The sequence below is a fragment of the Scyliorhinus torazame genome, chromosome 1 (genome assembly GCF_047496885.1).
Source record: "Scyliorhinus torazame isolate Kashiwa2021f chromosome 1, sScyTor2.1, whole genome shotgun sequence".
Lineage (NCBI taxonomy): Eukaryota > Metazoa > Chordata > Chondrichthyes > Carcharhiniformes > Scyliorhinidae > Scyliorhinus > Scyliorhinus torazame.
The window spans coordinates 162896720-162921093 of NC_092707.1; the positions used below are offsets into that span (position 1 = coordinate 162896720).

The 24374-nt window shown below is 45.7% G+C and overlaps 1 protein-coding gene across 1 annotated transcript in view; it reads left to right on the plus strand.

The window, feature by feature from the left end:
* col8a2 (collagen, type VIII, alpha 2) overlaps positions 1-24374 on the plus strand; it is a 333274-nt gene that overhangs the window by 165052 nt on the left and 143848 nt on the right. The window contains exon 2 of the mRNA XM_072501092.1: positions 22052-22217. Coding sequence (XP_072357193.1) covers positions 22070-22217 — 148 coding nt within the window. The 5' untranslated portion in view covers positions 22052-22069. The remainder of the gene's footprint in view (positions 1-22051; positions 22218-24374) is intronic.

The window sequence follows — 24374 nt, forward strand, 5'->3', positions numbered from 1 at the left end:
GTATTCCAGCCTGGTTTGGGGAAAATAAAAGGGGCCGTAGCCCCTATCCAAGTTGAACCAGGAGCCACGCCGCGCTATTTCCGGGCGCGCCCAGTGCCTTATGCTTTGCTCGAGAAGGTAGAAGGGGAGCTCACTCGTTTGGAGAGTTTGGGTATTATCAGGCCCGTCCGTTTTGCTGACTGGGCAGCACCAATTGTACCAGTAATGAAGCCAGATGCCACAGTTCGCTTGTGTGGCGACTATAAACTTACAGTGAATACAGTTTCCCGACTCGACCGATACCCAATGCCTCGCATAGAGGATCTCTACGCGAAACTTGCAGGCGGACTCTCATTCACAAAATTAGATATGAGTCACGCCTACCTGCAGGTGGAGCTGGACCCTGCCTCCCGACCATATGTAACAATTAACACACACCGGGGCCTGTATGAATATACACGGTTGCCCTTTGGAGTATCCTCTGCCTGCGCAATTTTTCAACGTGTTATGGAGGGCATTTTGAGAGGTTTACCACGTGTGGCTGTCTACCTAGATGACGTGTTGATTACAGGGACGTCGGAGCAAGAACATTTGGAAAATCTGGAGGCTGTCCTTAAACGCCTTTCGGAGGCTGGAGTCCGTTTACGTCACACAAAGTGCGTATTTCAGGCAAAAGAAGTAGTCTACCTAGGTTATCGGGTGGACCGCGAGGGTCTGCACCCCGTCGCAGAGAAGGTGCGTGCAATTCAACATGCCCCCACCCCGACTGACACTTTGCATCTTCGTTCTTTTCTCGGTCTCGTAAACTATTACGCGAAGATCCTCCCCAATCTGGCAACTACGCTGGCCCCCTTACACCTGCTGCTAAAGAAAAATCACACCTGGGTTTGGGGTCAGCCGCAAGAAACCGCTTTCCGGCGGGTAAAGCAACAATTGTCGTCGTCTGGGTTACTAACCTACTATGATCCGGGAAAGCCTTTGCTCGTCACATGTGATGCATCCCCGTATGGTATTGGGGCTGTCCTGTCCCACAAGATGGAGAACGGGGCCGAGCGACCGATAGCTTTCGCCTCCCGCACATTGACTGCAGCAGAGAAAAAGTACGCGCAGATCGAGAAGGAGGGCCGGGCAATGGTTTTTGCGGTGAAACGCTTCCACCAGTATGTGTACGGCCGCCATTTCACTATCGTGACTGATCATAAGCCCCTGCTGGGACTCTTCAGAGAGGATAAGCCAATACCGCCCATTGCTTCTGCACGGATCCAGCGCTGGGCTTTGTTGCTTGCTGCATATGAGTATTCTCTGGAGCACAAACCAGGTACGCAGATAGCAAATACCGACGCACTGAGCCGATTGCCTTTATCGACCGGCCCCATGTCGACCCCCACGACCGGTGAGGTGGTCGCAACCCTAAATTTTATGGACACCTTGCCTGTCACGGCATCACAGATCCGTGAGTGGACCCAGACAGAGCCAATCCTGTCAAAGGTTCGGCACATAGTCCTGTATGGTGGGCAGCATAGACAGCTCCCAGGCGAGTTGCGGGCATTTTCCTCCAAGCTGTCAGAGTTCAGCGTGGAAGACGGCATCCTCTTGTGGGGGACGCGTGTGATTGTCCCGGAAAAAGGCCAGGAGCTGATATTATCAGACTTGCACAATGGGCATCCGGGCGTGACCAAGATGAAAATGTTGGCCCGGAGTTATGTCTGGTGGCCAGGCCTCGACACCGACATTGAGAAGGTGGCCCAAAACTGCTCCACTTGCCAGGAGCATCAGAAGCTTCCGCCGGCCGCGCCCCTACATCACTGGGAATGGCCAGGCGGCCTTGGGCACGCTTACATGCAGATTTCGCAGGCCCTTTTCAGGGATCCATGTTCCTTCTACTAATTGACGCCTAGTCCAAATGGCTGGAGGTGCATAAGATGCAGGGGACAACGTCCTGCGCAACAATTGAAAAAATGCGTTTATCATTTAGCACGCATGGCCTCCCCGAGGTGCTGGTCACGGATAATGGCACTCCATTCACGAGTGAGGAGTTTGCTAGGTTTACAAAGATGAACGGCATCCGCCATATCCGCACTGCCCCTTACCACCCGGCTTCAAATGGGTTGGCAGAGCGTGCAGTGCAAACATTCAAAAGAGGCCTAAAGAAGCAGTCTTCCGGATCAATGGACACGAGACTGGCTCGGTTTTTGTTTACGTACAGGACCACCCCCCATACAGTGACTGGGGTAGCTCCCGCAGAACTCCTAATGGGCCGGAGACTTCGCACCCGCCTTAGTATGGTCTTCCCGGACATTGGCGCAAAAGTACGCCGCACACAAGAACGGCAGGGACCGGGATTGTCTCGGCATCGTCCGATTCGGCAGTTTGCGCCCGGTGACCCAGTATTCGTGCGGAATTTTGCTGGTGGTGCCCAATGGGTTCCTGGTGTAATCTTTCGCCAAACGGGCCCTATATCGTACCAGGTGCAAGCCCAGGGTCGTCTCCAGCCAAAACATGTCAACCACATCTGGTCCAGAAGATCATCCCCGCAAAAGATTCCCCGCCCCCGGAGCTTAGTTCAACAGCGGCAAAGACCAGAAACAAGGGAAGGTAGTCCTCCAAATCTTCCACTGGTGCTTCACTCGAAGCCTGCGCAGGTCGTGACGGGACCGAATGGTGATAGAGACGCTGACATGACGGAGGCAGCAGACTCTGACTCCGAGATGGAGACACAGGATGAATCAGAGGGGGAATCCTCGGGTCCACAGGCCGTGGATGTACAACCGCGCCGTTCATCACGGAAGCGCCGGTCTCCATCTCGTTATACGCCGCCTGATCCAGCGCCGCGTGCAAATGGCGTCCGGCCTGCGGCCAAACGAGTTCGACGCCTTCCTTCGCCAGGGCCTACGGTGGATTCCTTGGACTTTGTGGGGGAGGGGTGTTATAACCTGCCTACTGACGATTGGCTGGGGACTAATGACTATCCCACAATCCTATGGGAGTATGAACTTCCCCAATGAGGGGGGCGGAGAAACTCCTACTCTAAATAAGCTGGCCAGTCCAGGAACCAGGAGGAAGGAGAAGGTAGCAAGGGAAGTTACTGCTACTGTTATGTATATATTGTTATAGTAAATAAACGTTATTATTTTGTATCCTTAAAACTCGTGCTGGATTCTTCGGGGCCCTTACAAAAGCAATCTTCAACTCTGTGCTCCTTTATGTTAATGGTAGCAGCTATGCCCCAATTCTAACATGGCCTATAACATTTAGAGGCAGCATTTTCAAAATACAACGTGGCACTCGGTGTCAAGGCTCCTGCTTATTTGCAGATGGCAACTATTAATTCCAAATGAAAAAAGAAATGATTGGAATTTCAGTAATATTTTTAATAAGAACCAGCACTAAAAAAAATTCTAGGTAGTGCTGCCCCCCCTACGCACCCCCTCTCCCACCCCGCACCCACCACCAATTCCTGGCAGTTTAAGACCTGGCACACTACCTCAAAAGCCCAACATAACTTTGACCATAGTGTTAAATCTCAATTCATGATATGTTTGCTTTAGAGAGTGAGTGAATAGTTTAGTTTCCTAAAATCCAGCTTAAAATGTGTTATTTTTACATCCGTTCCAATAATATGAATTATGAACCACGCTTATTTACTAATCAGAATCCAGCTGTTTCAAGCACAAATGTTAATTTTGTGGCTTCAAGGCCAACTCCAGAGACTCGACGCCCAGAATTTGCTGGAGCGGACATCTCAATTCTTTTAGTGAGAGTGTTCTCCTTGTGATTCAGCTCAAAAAGATTTTTGCTCTGTAAGTTGCTGCAAGCAGGGAGCTGATAGCAGCATGATGAGGGCAACAGGCAACTGGCACTTTAGTGAATGATGAGACCAACAGTTTGTCTGCTTCAACAGGATTTGAAGACTGAGAAAGAAACAGATTGAGGAACCAAAGAAGAGAAGGCTGAATTATGATCAAATCAAGTACACAGATAGAAACAAAGAGAGGGAAAGGAAGATTGGATTGAAACATACAAACATGTGAATTAGAAGCAGGAGTAGGCCATTTGTCCCCTCAAGCCATTCAATAAAGTCAAAGCTGATCTGATTGTGGTCTCAACTCCACATTCCTCTTATCCCACAATAATGTTTGACTCTCTTGTTAGTCAAAAACCTATCTCTTTCTGTCTTAAAAATATTCACTGATCCTATCCGGTGCTATCTGGAGAAGAGAATTCCAAAGGTTCACGACCATCTTAGAGAAAAAAATTCTTTCTCATCTCCGTTTTAAATGTAAGACCCCATTTCTAGTCTCTCTCATAAGCGGAAACATCCTTTCAGCATCCACTCTGTCAAGTCCCTGCAGGATCTTGTATGTCTCAATAATATCACCTCACAATCTTCTAAACTCCAATGGATGCAAGTCCGGCCTGTCCAACCTTTCCTCATAAGATAACGCGCCCCTCCCATCCCAGGTATCAGTTGGGTGAAACTTCTTTGAACTGCTTCAAATGCATTTATATCCTTTCTTAAATAAAAAGACCAAAATATTACGCAGGTGTGTTCTCACTCTTGCCTTGTACATCTGTAGCAAAACATCCCTACTTTTATATTCCAATTCCCTTGCAATGAAATAACAACATTCCATTTTGCCTTCCTCATCACTTGCTATACCTCCATTCTAACTTTTCCTGATTCATCTATTGTTCTCCGGGCAAATGCTTATGGTCCATTCCAAGGTCTAGACTCACGAGCCAAGCCAACATTATGGACTGTTTTCAGCTTCAGTGCAAGTATTTCCCAACGCACAACTTATGCCTTGTCCTTTACATTAGCCCCTCCCTTCGGTAGTCCCAAGCCTTTACCGCTCCACATTTCAGCCACATTGTTCCCACTCTACAGCCAACAACCCCTTGCTGTGCTTATAACCTTCCCTGGCATCACCAACCTCCCCCTCGCCTCACCTATCCACCAGTAAATCCATTGGATGCCCAAATTCTAGACTTCCTGATTGAGAAAGCTGCAAAGGAAAAGTTGTTCCTGTTTTGGGCTAAAGGGGTGATTGACATTGTTGGAATATCCATGGTTTCCATAAATCTCCCCATTATCAAGGCTGTTGCATACTAGCCTTAATTTCTTAAGGCACATTTATTTGGCAATTAATGTGCAATACCAGCAACGCCTGGATTCCCGCATTTACCTGCATATATGTGGGTTCTAGCAGTACGTGTCAGTTTCAGAGAGGTAATGACCAAGCAAATGCTCACAGCTTCTTTGTGATGTCTCCAGCAACTCCATGAAATTCACAGGGTTTGAGATCAAGGTGCTGCTCTGAAAGGCTAATCACAGAGTGACACAGATTGTCCAGCAATTGTGATTGGGGATTCTCAATTCATGCAACATTTCTTTTTCACGATAAATGGCTAGACTACTTGTACATTAATAATGGTGAGCACCATTAAAACCATTGTTACCGAGGCAATAAACTCTAGACCAACAGTGCAAAATGTAGGCTAATGCTCCAACCCAGTATTGAGCAAGTGTGCCACCTGTCCTATCAGGTGAATGTCAAAGTTCCCATGGTACTATACCAAAGAAGAGCAGCAGAGATAACCCTGGTATCCTGGTCAATATTTATTATGCAATCAACATCACAAAAATAAATTATCTGGTCATTATCGCTTGCTGTTTGTAGGAGCTTGCTGTGCACAGAGTTGGCTGCCACTGTAGGAAACAATAGTGCAACAGTGACTATATTTCAAAAGTTCTTCAATGATGTAAAGCACTTTGGGATATCTAGTGGCCATGACAGGCACAATATAAATGCAAGTCTTCCTTTCCTTCTTTTTTCTCAATAAATTTAGAGTATCCAATTATTTTTTTCCAATTAAGGGTCAATTTAGCTTGACCAATCCACCTACACTGCACATCTTTGGGTTGTGGGGGTGACATCGATGCAGACATGGGGAGAATGTGCAAACGCCACACGGACAATTACCCGGGGCCGGGATCGAACCTGGGTCCTCAGTCGCCCTATCTTCCTTTCCTTCTTTTCATCAACTTCCTTTAGGTTGGTTGTTGCTTGATTTATAAACATAGAAACATAGAAAATATGAGCAGGAGGAGGCTATTCTGCCCTTTGAACCTGCTCCGCCATTCATTATGATCATGGCTGATCATCTAACTCAATAGCCATCCTGCCTTACCCCCTATCTTTTGATCCCCTTTGCCCCAAGTGCTGTATCTAACTGCGTCTTGGAAACATACGGGGCAAGATTCTCCCAAAAGGGAACAAAGTCCCCTAGCAGGTGCCTTCAGCTGCGTCTTTCTTAGAGTTCGCAGTGCTGAGAAACACATGGTTATTCAATGCAACTCGTGCTGTAGAAGGGGCCTGAACGGGGAACGTGCAGCCAAGGCCGCCGTACATAGCCCCGTTTGTATATGGGGAGCTCCACTGGCTGCAATCCCCAGTGTAGCTAGAGACTGGATGCCATTTTTAAATGTCGTCCTGATCTCTGAGGTCCCTGAAACGATCCCAGCACCCACCCCCCCAGAACCCCCCCCCCCCCCCCGCCCAAACACACTATATGTGGGCCCCGCCTGCAAGCCCCTCAACACCCACGCCAGGCAACCCCGGCCCAATCACACGTTCTCAGAAAATGCCTGCTTGGTACCTTGGCAGTGACAACCTGGCACCCTATCAGTTCTCATGCCAGCTGAAAGTACCACCAGGGCACCTTAGTAGTGTCAGGTTGACAACAAGGTGACACTGCTAAGGTGCAAGGCTGCCATTGTCTCGGTACCAATCTGGCACTGCCACGGTGGCCAGGTGGCACAAGTAGTGCTAGGCACCACCCTGTCATAGGGCATGCAGGTGGAAGCCGCCGATTTCCGTGGAGACCCCCATGAGTGCCGTTCCATCAACCTGTGCTATATGGCACTCCCCCGAGGTCCCTGTCGTGTTATTCACCCTGGGGTAACACGGACTGCAACACGATGCAGTGAAATGATCAAGCATACACCAAACGTAGGCATTGGTTCAATAAGATTTATTGAACTTCGTGACGCTCGGTGCGTCGTCACACATGCGCAGTGCGGTCAGCCGCTGCTTGCACCTGCGCAGTGTAGTTTTCGGCTGCTTCATTCTCACGACCGTGGTGCGCATGCGTGGGACCCCTGGAAAAGCACGCGAAATGGCTGCCTTCTTCGATGGTCAGGTGCCGCATTCGGGCGATGGCCTGTACACTCTCAGCCTCGTGGGAGGCAAGTTGGTCCTGCCCTGCTGACTTAAGGCGGGAATAGCGACTTTTCGCCTGTTCGTGGACTTTGCACGTCTCGATGGCCACTGGCAGGGTCATATTTTTTATTTTTAGGAGCTGCTCCCGCAGGGCGTCGGAGTGGACGCCAAACACGATCTGATCCCTAATGAGGGAGTCAGCGGTGTCACCGTAGTTGCAGGATTGCGTTAGAATGCAGAGATGAGTGAGAAAAGACTGGAAAGGCTCATCCTTACCCTGAAGGCGCTGCTGGAAGACATAACGCTCAAAGTTTGTCTTGACTTCACAGTGACTGTCGAATTTGGCTAAGACGGTCTGGAACTTGGTCTTGTCCTCACCGTCGGCAAAAGTGAGTGAATTGAAGATTTGGATGGCCTGGTCCCCCACAGACGACAGTAGCAGCGCGATGTTTCGGTCATCGGAAGCACTTTCGAGGCCCGTGGCCTTAAAGTGTAGACTGAATTTCTGCTTGAAGACCGGCCAGTTGGCGTCAAGGTTCCCGGAGATCCGGAGCTGTGGATGTGCCTGGATCTTTTCCATGCCGCTGGAAGGCAGTTGCTAGTATTCAGTGAATTTTCGAAGGTAAATTACTTAGAAGCAGTAGCCATTCCTGGTATCATGCTTTGCTATTCACCCTGGGGTAACACGGACTGCAACAGGATGCAGTGAAATGATCAAGCATACATCAAACATAGGCGTTGGTTCAATAAGATTTATTGAACTTCAGTAACGAAGCACACAGCTGCCTGTGGGTTGACTCTCTACTACTCTAAGTAAACTAACATTAACTACCTAGACCAGGCTAGCTCTGATCCACGTGTAGAAGGTGTTGAATGATTTGTACACCCTGACTGTCACTACAGTTGTCACCAGTGGAAAGAGACAGAGTGATGATGCCTCATGTTGGAAGCCCTCCCCTCTGGTGTTCTGTCTGGTGATTGGTCGTGTTCTGTTCTGTATGTTGATTGGCTCACCTAGGCGTCTTGTCACTGCCTGCTTTTACCTCAAGATGTGCATGGGTGCATATTATGACAGTCTCCATGTCAAAGGGGAAGAATCCCAAAGCCTCAGGTACCTCAGGAATCTGCACATTAGAATGAGGCTTACTGCCTCACTCTAATATGCAGATTTGCCAAAAAGTGATCCCACCCACAATGGGCAGAATTTACATTGCAACATCTCGTGATATCACATTGAATCTCGCGAAATGTGGCGAGCCAGATAGATCCCGGGAGTGGTGTCTCCCGGCTTTCATTGGCCATGCTGCGCTGCGGCAAGCTGCTTTTCAGGCACAGCGTGGCCGTTGGATCGCGGCCACAAGGTTTTGGTCTCAACTACTTCCTGTGGTAACAAATTCCACAAACTCACCGCTCTTTGGGTGCAGAAATTTCTACTCATCTCTGCCCTAAATGGTCTACCCATATACTCAGACTGTGACCCCTGGTTCTGGACCATTGGGAGCATCTTCCTTGCATCTACCCTGTCTAGTTTTTATGAGATTCCCCTCATTCTTCTGAACTCCAGCGGATACAATCCAAACTGACTGAATCTCTTCTCATACGTCCTTGCTGCCATCCCAGGAATCAGTCTTCTTCTGTTGCTTTAATTCTATAGCGTTGGGTGCTTTCCATCATTGTTTAAAGTTGCCAACGTGTACACGGAGTGGTGTGGCAGGTTCCCAAAGGAATTCCATCTGATTTCTCGGCTTCTACACAAACCAGTTATCCCCAGACATGGGTACAGTAGTATCTATTCCCCATGGCATACGGCCATGCAGTGGCCATGCAGAACAAGAAAAGCTGCTGGAAGAGGGCGAAAGATAGTGCAGTGGGGTAGGGGGAGAGGGGGAAGATTTTATAGCACTACTTTGAAGAAAAGTTGTGAAATTATTTCCATTGCCCTGGTCATACCTTTCCCTCAACCAACATCACAAAAACGGATGATCTAGTCTTCATTAAATTGCCGTTTGTAGGATTATGTTATGCACACTTTGACTGGCATATTTCCGATGTAGCAGCAGCTATGCATGGAATTCAATGGTAGAGGCTGTGGGCCAACCCTACCGCGGCTGTTTTCAAAGCCCTTTAAGGGATTAAATTACATCAGGTAATCTACTGGCTGCCATCAGGGTCCCCAGCTCCAAAATATAAGCTCAAGTTTAAAGAAAATTTGGCAGTGTGTAAAATAGGTTTTTGAGTCACCACCACCATCCTCTAGAGTGTCAAATAGAAGCTGTTCCATCCTCTGCATTAGTGAACAACAAAAGTTACAAGTTTCAAATATTTTACCAATATTTTCATTAACAGAGGTACTAAGTATTTTTACTTATGATGAGTTTGGCTGATACTCTGGGAGTTGAGTAATTGGAATATTTATGGCTAACAGAACATCTGCAGAAGCAAAGCTTGGCCAAGTACATGTCTGCCTGCACAGTAGAATGATTTATGATTGCTCACTGATCTCCAGGTACAACCAGGCTTCAAGGCAGTGAAACTCCACCAGTGCAATTATGAGAGAATTTACAGATAGCACGGTGGGCTAAGATAGCTGGCTTGTAATGCAGAACAATGCCAGCAGCGTGGGTTCAATTCCCGTACCGGCCTCCCCGAACAGGTGCCAGAATGTGGCGTCTAGGGGCTTTTCACAGTAACCTCATTGAAGCCAACTTGTGACAATAAGCGATTATTATTATTATTAGATATAGCAAACATCGGACAGTAACTTAAGTGACTACACAAATATTGAGGGTGAAGTTTCCACAATATTCCTAAACCCAGGCGACCAGAATTTTAAATTTATTATTTAGTCCATCCAAGTTCATTTCATGCCATTTCATGCCGTACAAGCGATAATTCATTCCATCAAGCAATCCAAAAGGGAATAGTCTCAGAATAAGCAGCTGATCATTTAGCACTGAGATGAAGAGAAATACTTTCACTCACAGGGTTGTGAATCTTTGGAATTGTCTTCCCCAGAGGGTTATAGATGCTGCATCACTGAAGATATTTAAGACTGACATAGGCAAGTTTTTGGCCTCTCGAGGGATCAAGGGATATGGAGAGTGGGTGAGAAGTGGATCTAAGGCTGATGCTCAGCCATGATTGTATTAAATGGTGCAGATGTCTCTGGGGGTTGTGCGGTCTACTCTTGATGCTATTTCTTATGTTTGTCTAATTTCCTGAGTATCAAATCCAGCCAGGAACCCTCATCAATCTGCAAGTTGTAAGGCTTCCATATGAAATGGGTTTGGATATCTGAATTCAGTTTCTAATGGAGTTGCTCCTATAATGCATTTCTATCGTTAATCTACTACAATTGACAAACGCACTCTGGGACGTCAGAGGATAGGTAGCGTGAGAAATGGGAATAAATGGTGTTTGCCTGAGACTGGAGTTGAGAGATGATGTTGGGAACAGACCGGATGAAGCTTTTATCTTCTCTGCCTCAGTTTTCCCTGTGTAAGGAATGCCTGAAAAGGGAAGGTTTCATTTTTGAGTCACAACATTCCCTGCTGTGCCAACCATAAAAGAAAAGAAAATAGGGAAACATCTCACAAAAGGTTCTGCAAATATCACAACCTGGCATATTAAAGAGGCCAGTGGGGGGGTATCACCTCACTCAAACTGTCCACAACTTTCAGAGGTCGGGCATGCAAAGATTAGCACAGAATTGCTGTCTGTTGCTCAGGACATGAGACAGTTGGTACTCTGGACCCTTCCAGAGTCATCAATCACTCAAGTCAGTGATGTTACAATCCCAGTTGATGCTATAACTTGAAAATGAAATGAAAATCGCTTATTGTCACAAGTAGGCTTCAAATGAAGTTACTGTGAAAAGCCCCTAGTCGCCACATTCCGGCGCCTGTTCGGGGAGGCTGTTACGGGAATTGAACCGTGCTGCTGGCCTGCCTTGGTCTGCTTTCAAAGCTAGCAATTTAGCCCTGTGCTAAACAGCCCCGAAGACATCCGAATGGAACCCTGGTTCAAATGACTAACTTATTTTTACAAAACGTGGAGGAACAGAGTCACAGGACCACTAGTTATTTTTAACAACAAGAAACAAAAATTAAACATTTTAAAAATTGGATTATTATGCAATATACATTTACTCCCCCTTATTTTAACAATTGCACATAGTTTTTAGGATTAACACAGATTATAGAGTAAGTACGCTTTACAAAGAGTCATTGGACTCGAAACGTTAGGTCTTTTCTTTCCCTGCAGATGCTGCCAGACCTGCTGAGATTTTCCAGCATTTTCTCTTTCGTTTCAGATTCCAGCATCCACAGTAATTTGCTTTTATTATAGAGTAAGTGCATCTTAATCTACAATGGTCTCATTAACACACAGTCCTTTTTAAGCATACAAGATGACTGAGCAAATATGCTCTCCACTCTGAACCACAAGTGAATGTTTGTGAATGTCTCCACAAAATCCTCCCAGATGATTGTCATGTGAGAGTTTCTAAACTCCACTCCCAAAACAAACCTTAAAATCTTTCCTCAGAAGTATGCTTTCCCTCAGCAGATCACATTCGGAAATCTAGACCAGGTACTCTAAATGGCTCTTTTAAACAAAGCTTCTGCTCCACTTTTAACAATAAAACCAGTCCAGGATTTTGCACCAACCCCTTTAAGTTTTCCTTTGTCTTAACTGCTCTTACACAAACTCCAAGATCCAGAAACGAATATCCAAAGTTATTTCAATCCCTGTTTCACAAAATCTCTTACACAAACTTCAAGATCCAGCACGAATTTCCAAAGTTATTTCAATCCCTGTTTCACAAAATCTCACAAAACTGAAAAACAATTCAGATATCTTTCTGGAGTCTCAGCCTTCTTCTCAGCTTGGTCTATATTTATGGAACAGTGCTCTGTTTTAGTACCTTTAACCTCAGACGTCTTGGAAACTTCTCTTAATTTCTCTAATTTCCTTTACTAGCTGCTTTTCAGATGTCTGTACTTGTTTTCTGAACCATTACTCCAGGATATGACTTTTCTGATAATGATATTCTCTCTCCAGCCTTCTAAACCAGTGCTTCTAGCAGAGCTGTGAGAGATGCCTTCCCTCTCACTACGTATCTCCAAGTACAATCAAATTAGCTGAACTAAAACTTAAAAGCTTCTCTACCTTACAAGGCCCCAATTGCTAAGAAATGACTTATTGTTCCCTGGGCTTTTATTTACTCTTCATGCTGCAACCCTCTACAACACCAGAGAATCACAGTTGGAACTGAACCAATCCCTACTCATACAAAAATCTATGCCCAGCATGAATTTAACTATAGGTGCTCCCCTCCCAGGCACAGAAACATTAAATTAAGCTCACTTAAAACTGTACCTTATTTCTCATGTTTACCAATACAAATACCTTTGTAAAACTACCTTTGTTTTCCTAACAGTGAGAATTCCTACTAGCTATTTGAAATAATACAATCAGGCTGGGTCAACATATTTTGTGAAAGCGAAAACATGTTTGTACAAATTTATTGGAGTCCTTTGCAGATGTCATAAGCAGAGTGGATAAAGGGGAAACCAGGGAGTGGATGGGTTTCCAAAAGCCAATCAATAAGATTGGTGAGACTACATCTGGAGTACTGTGCACAGTCTTCCATTTAAGACGGAGATGAGAAGATTTTTTCTCCTCAGTGGGTCGAGTCTTCCCCAGAGAGAGCTGCGGAGGCAGGGTCACTGAACATTTTTAAGCCATGGGTAGATAGTTTCTTGACTGGCAGAAAGTCAAAGGTTATCAGGGATAGATGGAGTGCAGATGAACTCCTTGAATGATAGGGCAGGCTCAAGGGGCCAAATTACCTATTCCCTGCTCCTAATTCATATCCTCGTGGCACATATACATTTATTTTACAAGATAAGAGTTCATGATCTAGGCATCGATAGAAATTGAATGTTTTTTTTTCTTTATTCTTTCATGGGATGTGGGCATCGCTGACAAGTCCAGCATTTGTTGTTCATCCCTAACTACCCTTGAACTGAGTGGCTTGCTGAACCATTTCAGAGGTCATCTAAGAGTCAACTACACAGGTGTGGGTCTGGAGTCACAAATACAAAAGACTGGGCAAGAACTACAGAATTAGTGAACCAGACGGGTTTTTACAACACATAATGATGAGTTGTGATAATCATCACTACTGAGACTAATTTATATTTCAGATTTATTAATTAAATTTAAATTTCACCAGCTACCATGAGGATTTGAACCCATGGCACCAGATGATTAGCTTGGGTTTACTGGATTATTAGCTAACAGGGAACAGAGAGTCAGGTTAAGTAGATCATTTTCAACTTGACAACCTGTAACTAACTAGTGGAGTGCCACAGGGATCAGTGCTTAGGGTCTCAACTATTTCCGATCTATGATGCTGACTTGGATGAAGGGAGTGACTGTATTGTAGCCAAGTTTGCTAACAATACAAAAATATGTGTGAAAGCAAATTGTGAGAATGCAGAATCTGAAAAGTATTATGAAGGCTAAGTGAGTGGGCAAAAATTTAACATGTGAAATATAATGTAGGAAAATGTGAGGTTGTTCACTTTGGCAGGAAGAATAGAAAAGCAGTATATCATTTTAATGATGGGAGAATGCTGCAGTACGGAGGAATATTGGTGTTCTCCGACAAGTGTTGCAAAAAATGTGAGCATGCAGCCACAGCAAGTAACTAGGAAAGCAAATAGAATGTTTTTAATAATAATAATCTTTATTATTGTCACAAGTAGGTTTACACTAACACTGCAATGAAGTTACTGTGAAAATCCCCTAGTCGCCACACTCCGGTGCCTGTTCGGGTACACTGAGGGAGAATTCAGAATGTCCAATTCACCTAACAAGCACGTCTTTCGGGACTTGTGGGAGGAAAACGGAGCACCTGCAGGAAACCCACGCAGACATGGGGGGAACTTGCAGACTCCGCACAGATAGTGACCCAGGTCGGGAATCGAATCTGGGTCCCAGACGCTGTGAAGCTACAGTGCTAACCACTTGCTATCGTTATTGTAAAGAGGGGGGTAGAGCATAAAAGTAGGAAAGTCTTGCTACAACTGTACAGGGCATTGGTCAGACTGCATTCAGAGTATTGTGTACTGTTTTGGTCTCCCTACTTAACGATGGGATACACTTGCATTGGAAGCTGTTCAGAAAAGGTTCACTAGGCCAGTGTGTTCCAAACTTATTTTCCCGGGACTCACTCTTACTAACTGGCCGACCTTTGGGACTCATGACAGCTGACCTTTGCGACCCACACCGGCCGACCTTTGCGACCCACGCCGGCCGACCTTTGCTACCCACGCTGACCTTTACGACCCACCATTTTCGCTTACCTTTAATGCGACAGGTAAGCCTGCTTGGTCTTCATGATCTCACTTGCTTTGTCATTCAATGTTACGTTGCTGCTATGGTTTCAGCTGATGTTTTAAGTTGGGCAGCAGGGTGGCACAATGGGTAGCACAATTGCTTCACAGCTCCAGGGTCCTAGGTTCGATTCGCGGCTTGGGTGACTGTCTGTATGGAATCTACACGTTCTCCCTGTGTCTGCGTGGGTTTCCTCCGGGTGCTCTGTTTTCCTCCCACATGTCCTGAAAGACGTGCTGTTAGGTAATTTGGACATTCGAAATTCTTCCTCTGTGTACCCGAACAGGTGCCGGAATGTGGTGACTATGGTTTTTTGTCAGTAACTTCATTGCCGTATTAATGTAAGCCTACTTGTGACAATAAAGATTAATATTCATTAAAAGTTTTCGCTGCATCCTTGGAAAGAAAATCAAGAGGCCTGTCCTTGAATTCACCATGCTTAGTCTTCAAATGCCTTTGAAGTTTTGAGAGTTTTAAACTTTCATTTGCCAGTACATCCCTGCATAAGACACACAAGGGCTTTGCAGCATGATTTTCCTTGACACAATTAACAAAGCCATGCCTCAAGAAATCATCTTTATACTGCTTTGTTCCCGATTTCAGTTTCTTCTAAATGGGTTGTTCACCAGAGGCCCTGAAGCTCTGTATCAGGCTCACCCCAGTGTTGCTTTGTCCTGCTGTGGGCTATCCTGAGCAGCTCACACCAGCATTGCTTTGTCCTGTTGTGGACTCTCCTGCGCAGCTCACACCAGCATTGCTTTGTCCTGCCGTGGACTCTGCTGAGCAGCTCACACCAGCATTGCTTTGTCCTGCCTGGACTCTCCTGCGCAGCTCACACCAGCATTACTTTGTCCTGCCGTGGACTCTGCTGAGCAGCTCACACAGCATTGCTTTGTCCTGCCTGGACTCTCCTGCGCAGCTCACACCAGCATTGCTTTGTCCTGCCGTGGACTCTCCTGCGCAGCTCACATCAGCATCGCTTTGCCCTGCCGTGGACTCTGCTGAGCAGCTCACACAGCATTGCTTTGCCCTGCCGTGGACTCGCCTGACAGCTCACACCAACATTGCTTTGTCCTGATGTGGACTATCCTGAGCAGCTCACACCAGCATTGCTTTGTCCTGATGTGGGCTCTCCTGAGCAGCTCACACCAGCATTGCTTTGTCCAGCCGTGGACTCTCCTGCGCAGCTCACACCAGCACTGCTTTGTCCTGCTGTGGACTCTCCTGAGCAGCTCACACCAACATTGCTTTGTCCAGCCGTGGACTCTCCTGAACAGCTCACACCAACATTGCTTTGTCCTGATGTGGACTATCCTGAGCAGCTCACACCAGCACTGCTTTGTCCTGCTGTGGACTCTCCTGAGCAGCTCACACCAACATTGCTTTGTCCTGATGTGGGTTCTCCTGAGCAGCTCTCCAGCAGTTTCAGTTGTGAGATCCTGACCGGTTTGTGTCTCTGGCTCTTTCTTCCTTATTACAAAATGATTCATCGTCAGTTCTTCAGAGTCCCGTTGCATGTTTGCTGGCAGCTACAAAATAGGGGAATCTCTCCTCAGTGATTTTGTGCGCAAAGTACAGACATACAGGCCGCTTGATGTAGGTATACGTGGCGAGCTCATGGTCCCCTCCATGCTGTCGTGGCATGGTGGCACAGTGGTTAGCACTGCTGCCTCACACCTCCAAGGTCCCGGATTCAACTCCAGCCTCAGGTGACTGGGTGGAGTTTGGACTTCCTCCTCGTGTCTGCATGGGTTTCCTCGCAGTCCAAAGATATGCAGGTAAGGTGGATTGCCCATGCTAAAATGCCCCTTAATGTGTAAAAGGTTAGGTGGCGTTACTAAGTTACGGGGATAGGGTGGAGGTGTGGGATTACACAAATACGCAATGTAAATACATAGACGCAGACATCGAGTAAGCATACGGAGTGTAGTGCTACTCAGTAGAGATGATGTGTGGAGAGATCAGTTTGGTGCATATGAATGTCATTCAAGAGTCTGGTAACAGCGGAGAAAGCTGTTTTTGAATCTGTTTGTGCATGTTCTCAGACTTTTATATCTCCTGCCTAATGGCAGAGGTTGGAAGAGAGAATAACCCGGGTGGAGGAGTCTGTTTATGCTGCACACTTTCCCAAGGCAGTGGGAGGTGTAGACAGAATCAATGGGTGGGAGTCAGTGGATGAATCGCAAAAAGTTGGTTTGCAGATGCAGCAAGTAATTAAGAAGGCAAATGGAATTGTGTCCTTCATTGCTAGAGGGGTGGATTTTAAAAGCAGGAAGGTTACTTTGCAGCTGTATAGGGCACTGGGGAGGCCACACCTGGAGTACTTTGACAAACGGTGATCTGGACTCAAAACGTTAGCTCTTTTCTCTCCCCACAGATGCTGCCAGACCTGCTGAGATTTTCCAGCATTTTCTCTTTGGGACCTGGAATACTGTGTACAGTTGTGGTCTCCTTACTTGAGAAAGGATGTACTGACTCTGGAGGGGGCACAGAAGGAATTCATTAGGTTGATTCTGGCACTGAGAGGATTGGCTTATGAGGAAACACTGAGTAGACTGGGAGTATACTCATTGGAATTTAGAAGAATGAAGGGGGATCTGACAGAAGCAGATAAAATTATGAAGGGAATAGTTAAGATGGAAGCAGGGAGATTAGGGCAGCACGGTAGCACAGTGGGTAGCACAGCTCCAGGGTCCCAGGTTTGATTCCCAGTTTGGGTCACTGTCTGTGCAGGGTCTGCACGTTCACCCCGTGTCTGCGTGGGTTTCCTCTGGGTGAACCGGTTTCTTCCCACAAGTCCCAAAAGACGTGCTGATAGGTAATTTGGACGTTCTGAATTCTCCTTCTGTGTATCCGAAAAGGCGCCGGAATGTGGCTGTCATGATATGTATAATCTAAGGAGAGTAAAGGCTTAACAAGATGATGTTCATGTATATCAACACAAGAGGGCATCAGTCTTATAAAAGGCTGTGTCTCCAGGCATTCTGGGAGAAGCTGTTGGAGAGGTTGATGAAGAAGGATAGTGTGAGGTTGAGTTAGAGTGTAGGTTGTACTGGAGAGAGATAATTAATTAATGTAACATAGATTCAATACTATTATGTTGTTAGCTGTTACTCAGTAGAGTGTACAAACATTTCAAGTAGTGTACAATAAACTAACTTTGATTGAAACATATAGCTTTATGTTCTTTGTAAACACTAAGGCCGGGATTCTCCCCTAACTGGCGGGCGGGGCGTACCGGCGCCGAGGAGTGGCGTGAACCACTCCGGCGTCGGGCTGCCCGGAAGGTGCGGAATCCTCCGACGCCGGCGGGGTTGGCGCCATGCCAACCGGTGCCGAAGGGCCTCCGATGGCCGGCGCGAATTGGCGCATGCGCGGGAGCGCCAGCATATACTGCCATGATCCCAGCGCATGAGCAGGGGGGCTCTTCTCCACACCGGCCATGGCGGACCGTTACAGTGGCCGGCATGGAGGGAAAGAGTGCCCCCACGGCACAGGCCCGCCCGCGGATTGGTGGGACCCAATCGAGGGTCAGGCCACCATGGGGATACCCCCCGGGGCCAGATCCCCCCGTGCCCCCCCCCCCCCGAGGACTCCGCAGGCTGCTTGCAGAGCAAGGTCCCGCCGGTAAGGACCTTGTTTGATTTACGCTGGCGGAACTGGCCGAAAACAGGTGGCCACTCGGCCCATCGTGGAGTGGAAGATCGCCGGGGGGGCCACTGCCAACGGCCCCCGACCAGCGCGATGCGATTCCCGCCCCCGTAGAAAAACCAGAGCCGGAGACACTGGCAGCCGGCGTTGGGGCGGCGGGGCGGGATTTACACCCCCCCCCCCCCGGCGATTCTCCGGCCCGGCGGGGGGTCGGAGAACTCGCCCTATGACTTTGGCTATCTTGGAAAACAAAACAAAGAACATAAAGTGGCGACTAGGGGCTTTTCACAGTAACTTCATTGCAGTGTTAATGTAAGCTATTTGTGGCAATAAAGATTATTATTATTGTTCCCACTGGTGGGTGACACTAGATCGAGGGGCATAGCCTCAAAATAAGGGGGAACTGATTTAGGACTGAGTTGAGGAGGAACTTCTTTACCCAAGGAGTTGTAAATCTGTGGAATTCCCTGCACAGTGAAGCAATTGAGGCTACTTCGTTGAATGTTTTTAAGGCAAAGATAGATTTTTGACAGTAAAGGAATTAAACGTTATGGTAAACAGGCGGGTAAGTGGAGCTGAGTGCACAAAAAGATCAGCCATGAATTTCCTTAGTTTCCAGGAAGCTTTCTATGCTGCATCTGTAAAAATTGGTCAGAGTCAATGTGGACATGCTGAATTTCCTGACCACATCTTTCTTCTCATGAAATGAATCGTATGTCATACAACTACCCCAACATCTGTTTAAATACTAACTACCCTGATGGTTTAATAGAAGCCATAATGGATTCGACTTAAGCACGGAAGAAAATGTTGGTGCATATTAGACACTATTGATACATGAGAAGATAATTACTAACTTTGCCCTTCAACCATATTGTTATAATCACATCCCTCCTTTGCACAAAACCATTAAGCCACCAACAGAAAAGAGATCTTTTGAGGGTGTGGTTACACTGATTGTTGGTTAATCCACATTAATGCTTCATTGAGTAGGAACTATTGAATAAAGCAGCTTGTAATTATAGAGAGAACATGGCCAGTTGCACAGCAAGAGAATCATAAATGAGGCAAATTCCTTTTAAATAACAGGAGGTACAACTCACTCAGTGGTTTGTAGAGGATAATCTATTTTGGAAATAACTGCCATAATCTCGCTATTGGATTGTCCCCGAGCTTTAGTACGAAGCTGTGTGTGAGGAACATTAAGGAAGCCGCAAATAACCAATGCAGAAAAAGATTCTTGATTCTCTTCTGCTTCCTAGAGTGTTAGCTTAACATAAAAGTGAACTGCTTTCAAATAGTCTTAAACCTACTTATTTTAAATTGGTCAATGGCTGTATTAAAGTACTTCCAAATTTGACCTAATACATCAATCAGTGTGCACCAGGAGAAATTAAACCATAAAGACTTACACTTTACTGTGCATTCTGTGATAATACATGTTGTTTTTTAACAATTTTGTTCTAGAGTGTAGACACTAAAATTACATTGTGAGTTACAGGGTACACACTGTGTCCCACAGTGTCATTTCAGAGGCTCTAGTTCTTCCTCAAAAGCAGGCAAACTATCCTTCAATCTTCAAAGACGAATTTGGAACAGACTTAAATATCCCAACTGATCTCCATTTGAAGTAGCTCCTGCAGAAGGAACTTAGACATTTTCCCATTATCAGTCACCATCTGTTAATTATGCCATGATGTACTTGCTCTAGCCATAATACAAATATCATCAGTAGTTCGTAAGAAAAAGCGTTGCACCTTTCTCAAAAGCAATTTCAAAGTGATTATGGCTGTGTCATATTGAGAGACATGTTTAATGGTATAAGTTCGCAACTTGTATCCTTTGGCTTCAAATATTTATTATGTTATACAAATTAAAACAGAGCTATTTTGACTAGATTGGCAAAATATTGTATAAATTAGCACAAATGACACCAAACTCCCGCTTGTGATACAGGCATTCATGAGCAAACTTCTCTTTCATCATCTTGATGTTGGGTCAACATAGCTTTCTATCTAGTGTTGCTGATTTGCTTCTCAGTCTGGCAATAATAAAAATAAATCTGATTGTTTTAGTCAGTTTTCATTCTGGGAGATTGTATCACACGATGCACTCAGTCCGTTTTATAAAGTTACTTGATTATGTTTTGGTTCCAACTGAAAATGATGCATTTATATGAATTTGGATAAATTTAAGAGGTACGGTTAACACTTTGGAGAATATTTGTGAATGCGTAATGGGTGTATATATCCAAACATGTAAGTGTGATAACGGTTGACGTTAGCTTCACTGATTGTATCATTGTTCTCTCAGGCATGTGAAATTGTAGCAGGTCCAGGACAGGCTGCCTATACATTCTGAACTTGTACTATATATAGTTCTTCAAAAATGTTTTTCTTGAAAAATGTGTCATTTTCAGCCTCCCTTTAAAATGGGCAACATGGCGACATTTGCCATCTCTCCTCAGCTAGCATGGCTGGACATTCTGGGCATACAGGTTTCACTGTTGCCGTCAGCTGCTGTACAGTATTACAGAACGATGGTCAAAAGACTGCAGCAAGGGGTGTTGGGAATGATGGTATTCCCTCTGCAAAGGCCTAACATACCCGACTACTGCGAGGTCTAAAGGTAAATCAAGGATCAGTGAAACATATCAGAATAGAAATTTGCAAACCAAGCTCATTGGTATTTGCTTGAGAGCACTTTCGAGCACTCCGCTTCCCAGATCTAAGCATTCAAGGCAATTCAAAGAAAAGTAGCTGATGGATCAATATTCCTAACCGAACACGAGGCAGAATTTCAAACTGAAAAAAAGTCCTAAGTTAGCCTTGTGAAGAGCAAGCCTGGGACATATCCGAGGAATATACCTTGAGGCAGAAGCTGATCCATAGGTTGTGAAGAAGGGTTTTTGGAGTCAGCACATTGGAATCATCCAGGCAGCAGCTACTTGCTGTAATGGCGAGACAGTCATTCTCTGAAGGAATCAGATTCAAACACCTTGCAAAAGACCTTGTGCCATTAGGATCTGTTTCGGACCATTCAAAGCTATACAACTTGTTGCTCACATTAGGCGCAGTAAAAGCAAAATAATACAAGAAGGATAACTCGGACATAACTGAATGCTTGAAAAGAAATTCTGTACAAGGAGCTTTAAGTATGTGTATTTCAATAAATGGAGACTTCCCTCTTTCCTGTAATGCTTACACGGGAGCCAGAAAGGTGGTGGAAAATAAGAGAGAAATTGGGATTAAGACAAGTTAATACAAAATATATACGTGAAAGTGACAAAAAATATGTTTAACTGGGATCTTAGATTGGTTTCAGCTCTGTACTTTATTACTGTTGGCACTGACACACAGGAACTCGATCAACAGCCAGCGAGTCTATGTGCTGAGGCTGCGCGATCAGGCCTGCACAGCCTGTGAAACGCCAATCAAAACTGCATCTTTGCCAGTGGGGCTGTAGCATTTCAGCGCCAGCTTCAGATTCATAGACACATCACTAATCCTGCCCATACATTAATGTACACTTTAATGCATTTAGCACACAGACAAAGGGAAAGTAGCCACGCCTAATTTGTCTAAAAAAAAGAAAATGTAAAAGAACACACTGAAGCAATGAGAATATCTTAAAGAATTCTGACATTACCTGGATACAATTGCTTTCAGCTGAGTTAAAAAACGCATACTGGATCAGTGCCAAACCTGGATTGATGGTGTCAGTATAAAGATGTGTTGTATTCAAGTTTCAGTCTAGTTTCGTTCCTAACGGCTTGTCTTCAACTTCTCACACAGATCACACAGGAAAGGACAATGCTGCAAACGAATATCTTCGTCCTTTTGTTGATGACCATCATTGGCTATGTTTTCAGTGGAGGCTATTTGCCTTCAAAGTACATGCACCCAATGGTTAAAGGCCCAGCAGGACCTCCTTTCAGGGAAGGCAAAGGACAATACATAGGTAAGAAATAATCAGGAGGAGATTTAATGATTTAACAGGCCCGAACCTGCCATTTTCCAGGCCTTCCGCGATGCTCCGCCTCCACCAGGGAGATTTACCAATGGCGAGGTTCACTTGCGGTATTTCAAATCAGGACACACACGCCGTGGCTGCTGAGGGTGCTGGAGGGGTTACAGTGGCCAACATCGCTGTAGTGGGCTGACAGTTGTGTCGCTGCCCCGGGGGGGTAGGGGGGGGGCATCTGCCAGAGCTGGGAGGAGTAGCGGTGGGGCAGCTAGGAGGTTTGGCCATAGCGTCGGGGTGGCTGAGCATGGACCACCATTGCCGCAGCCTGCTAGGCAGCCATGTGGCTCCGCATGCCGCTGACTGCCCACTGGGAAATTAGTGGCCACGGGCCATATGGGTGCCCATCCCCCCCCCCCCCCCCCCCCCCCCGGCCACCCTCTTAGGTTCCTTCTGGCCCCAGCCGACCCATCAACGCGATGGGTGTGCTCAAGCAGTACAATTCCATCACCTTGAGTGGGATGAAGGTCGGTATGCATTGAAATTGCGCGAGCTCTACGTGGCACCGGTGCTAGCCCATTAATGGGACCTGAATCTCTCAAGACTGTCACCATTTTCATCCATGTAGAACGCTCGCGATTCAGTCCCGACATCAGCACTTAGTCTCCCAAACAGAGAATTCGCCCCAGTATGTTTAATTCACCAGATAATGGCTAACATGTATGAAATTCTGCCTCATGAATAAAGTGTACTTCATTTTTGATATTTCCTGCTTCAACCACATGTGCAATTTGTACTGGACACATGATACGATGAACATTCATACTTCGTATGAACATACGATGTAAGCATGAGAAACAAAGCAGAAACAAACACATTTAAAGAGAATTTTAGTAAGAAGATCTTCAATTAATAGGAGGGAACACAATACATGAATGCAGCTTTAAATGTTTTATCTGTTTCTGTTCACTTATATATGAAGTTACCAACAACTTGTATTGCATCACTGAGATTACGATCTTGTGGCTGTGTAAACAATTGCTTCATTAAGAATTTCATTAAGAGTCACAACAACTAGTTAGCTCCATGTTTTTTATGGAGAAAGTAATGTCAGCATGTCAATGCTTGCATATTTAGTTTATCACAGCTGAGATTATTATACAGGTGCACCACATCCCAGGAGAACCTTGATAGTTCGGGTCAGGTAGAGACTGTTACGCAGGTTCTAGTAACACCACCGGCAGGTCCAGATAGGGGATGCCTGCATGAACACAACAGCATTTAATAGTTTTGACGTTCCTGAATGTCATTCAAGAGCTTGTTAGTTGTGCCTGACCCCCTTACCAGTTGCATACGGCAATCTATACCATCAGTTACAGGGATGTAAAATGATCAAGAGCTCCTGTTCAGATTGCAAGATTGAGTACTGCGAACTCTGGATTTCCTTCTGTTTCTCATCTCCTTTCCTCTTCCCCTGAGAGTCAAGATACTTGCTGGAGTTGTTCCATGGATACTGTCACATTTCCTGTATCTCTTTATATGCAAGGCTTGATTGTGAGTGATGACAGGATATTTGCTTTGTGGAAACATCACTGCCCAAGTCTGATACCGATCTTACCCGATGCCAACATTTTTCGGCATGGTAACTGAATTTCAAGAAGGAATGGGATTCTCAGCTGATTTCTCGCCCTTCCTCCCCCATGTTATGGGATGTTGAAGTTAATAGCAGTGTACCCATTGCCATATTGACCAGCTAACTCAGCACAGGTCAGGGAGTAAATTAACCTGCCATTGATGAATTCAGCCACAGAATCGTCGAGGGAATCTTTAACCGGGAAAACAAGCAAATGGAAAATTGCAAGGCTTCTTACACTGCAGCATATACCAATGATCATGATAGGTGTTACAATCTGTGTACAAACCAATAACTTTTCAAGAGAAATTCGAATTTCCAGTTAAGACCAAAAGAATAACACCTCAAGATTTCATCTTTTAAAACTTTTACTGTATCAAATGACTAAAAACTGGACAGGATTCTCCGTCTGTTCATGATAACAGGATTCTCTGGCCCTGCTGCAATGAATAGGCAATTTGCTGAGCACAAAAATCTCCGTCTTCGCCAGCAGAGGTAACAAGGCACACTTGCAAAGGAGA